The sequence below is a fragment of the Haematobia irritans genome, chromosome 4, assembly GCF_050003625.1.
Source record: "Haematobia irritans isolate KBUSLIRL chromosome 4, ASM5000362v1, whole genome shotgun sequence".
Taxonomy (NCBI): domain Eukaryota; kingdom Metazoa; phylum Arthropoda; class Insecta; order Diptera; family Muscidae; genus Haematobia; species Haematobia irritans.
In genome coordinates, this window is record NC_134400.1 from 31840255 (window position 1) to 31842284 (window position 2030).

At 42.0% G+C, this 2030-nt stretch overlaps 1 protein-coding gene across 1 annotated transcript; it reads left to right on the plus strand.

Annotated features, from left to right (window-relative positions):
- The first annotated feature begins 317 nt into the window (after positions 1-317).
- On the plus strand, positions 318-1769 carry LOC142234805 (protein terminus-like). Its single transcript, XM_075305994.1, has one exon. It carries the CDS (start codon positions 446-448, stop codon positions 1739-1741), a length of 1296 nt encoding a protein of 431 aa, XP_075162109.1. The 5' UTR covers positions 318-445; the 3' UTR covers positions 1742-1769.
- The last annotated feature ends 261 nt before the right edge of the window (positions 1770-2030 follow it).

A 2030-nucleotide genomic window follows, 5' to 3' on the forward strand; every position in this document is an offset into this window, starting at 1 on the left:
TAATAGCAGACACCATTAAATGGAATTCACGAATTGAGCCTCTAGCCTGCTATGACCCTGTTGATAGGTATTTATTACTTTCCCTCTATCTCTCTCTCTCTTAACGCATAGTCAGCCCTCTGGCATTTCCAAAGACTAAGAAAATCTACCTTAATTCTTGACGACGACGACGATGACGACAACGAGGGCAATCTCGATTATCAAGCAAGCAATCCCAATGCCATCGTGGACTACCTGCTGGCGACATTAGCCTGAGCAGGAGCTCTACTATAAATGCGATAAATCGATAAAGTACCAGCGGCAGTTTACCATTACTCTTTGGACTTTGGAGTACATGCAGCAGTTAGACTATCGAAGTACGCAATTTTTGCTCTTCCTAGTTGTCGTTCAAACATCATACGGCCGCCGGTCATCCAGTGGTTTAGCCAAATAGACAGTGATAATAATGATGTTGTTGTTGTCTATGCCAATATCGAGTTACAGCTTTGTCACCACGGCTGGACAGAGAAAATTTGTCCATAGTTGGCATTATGAAAATAACGAAGTTATCGAATGTAATAAATGCAGCAGTTCGTGCAAGGAAACCGATGCCTATGGCAAACATTGGATCCAACCCAAGACTCTGGATGTAGATGCGAACGACAATGATCCAACTGCCATCAATAGGGAAAGCGATGCTACAGCGACGATGGGGATGGCGATGATACCAACTAAATCCCATGGACCAACCATAGGTCCTACTACCATCATCCCCGTAACGGCAATGGCATCATCGACAAATGGCTTTGCTGGGATAACATCTCCCCTAATGGATCATAGGGAAATTATTGTCAGCCGAAACATAGAGTCCTTTATGCTGTGCGACGACACTAAGACTGTAAGTGATAGTCAACAATTTTTGCTTGATGCTGGTATAAAAGCCATACCGGATTTGTTGAGTGCTGTCTATGCCATGCGATGGGGTCTATGCCTTAGTCTGGGTGTAGTCCTACGATTTTATGTGAAAATCAAAGGGAATCTCTTTAGGTTGCAAACAACGGAATTGCTTATACGACATCACTTTGATATACGCGAAAGTGTGGACATGATGTTCTCCATGTTATTGGAGAAATTGAAAAGGTTATTGGATGGAGGTGAGAGTATTGGGGCGATGCCAAAGAATTTTACCATTCAGAGGATGAATATTAAGGTGCAAAGATATCGAGAATCTCAACCGGCGCTACCATTGCAGTATGCCCGAAAACAAAATCCCCGGGAGGGTCCCTCCCAAAGTGTCTTAGATTTGGCATTGCTTAACTCTTGGTTTCGTCAGCATTTGCTTACATCGCAGCATTTGAATGGCTCTGATCCACCCTTTCCCTGTAACTTGTATACCATTCAACAGTGTCAAAATTCCTTGGAATTATATGTGGTACCCTATTATCTGGAATCTCAGTCTAAGGATTCAAATTTGGGTCGGAATTTCGCCATACTCTGTGATATCTCTGGATATTTTTTGGGTTTACAGGAGATTTCCAATATTCGTCGCTTTCTGCATCATTCTTGGGAAGACCGCCTATTGGAGTGTCCTCATTGCCAGGAGAAATTCGTACAACATTCTAAACTCCATCTACACAAAATGTTAAATTGTGGACAAGGTTTTGAATTCGTAAAAATTGACTCAGATTCTATTGAGATCTACGAGCATTGTTGGTTGTTTGAGAAATCCAAGAATTGGTCTTTATTTGGAATTCTTGAATAAATCTGTGAGGGGAAGTTCTGTAACTGCATTTTTGGTTTTTTTTTCTTTTGCAGTGTTCACTGTATTACGAAGATCAATTTTTAGCTGGGCCCTATTCCCGGGGGGAAGAAGGGATGGTATTTTTCTAGTGAAGTGGTACGCTATTAATCTAGACCGTGGTCTAAGGATTTCCATTTAGAGCGAAATTTTCCTATACTCTTGATATTTTTTGGGTTTGCTAGAGATTTCCAATATTCGTCGGCTTTTGCAACATTCCCGGGAAGATAGCCTCTTGGACAGTCCCCTTGGC

Bases quoted from the DNA above. Each gene is read 5' to 3' on its own strand.
- LOC142234805 (XM_075305994.1), top strand. From the start codon at position 446: ATGATGTTGTTGTTGTCTATGCCAATATCGAGTTACAGCTTTGTCACC.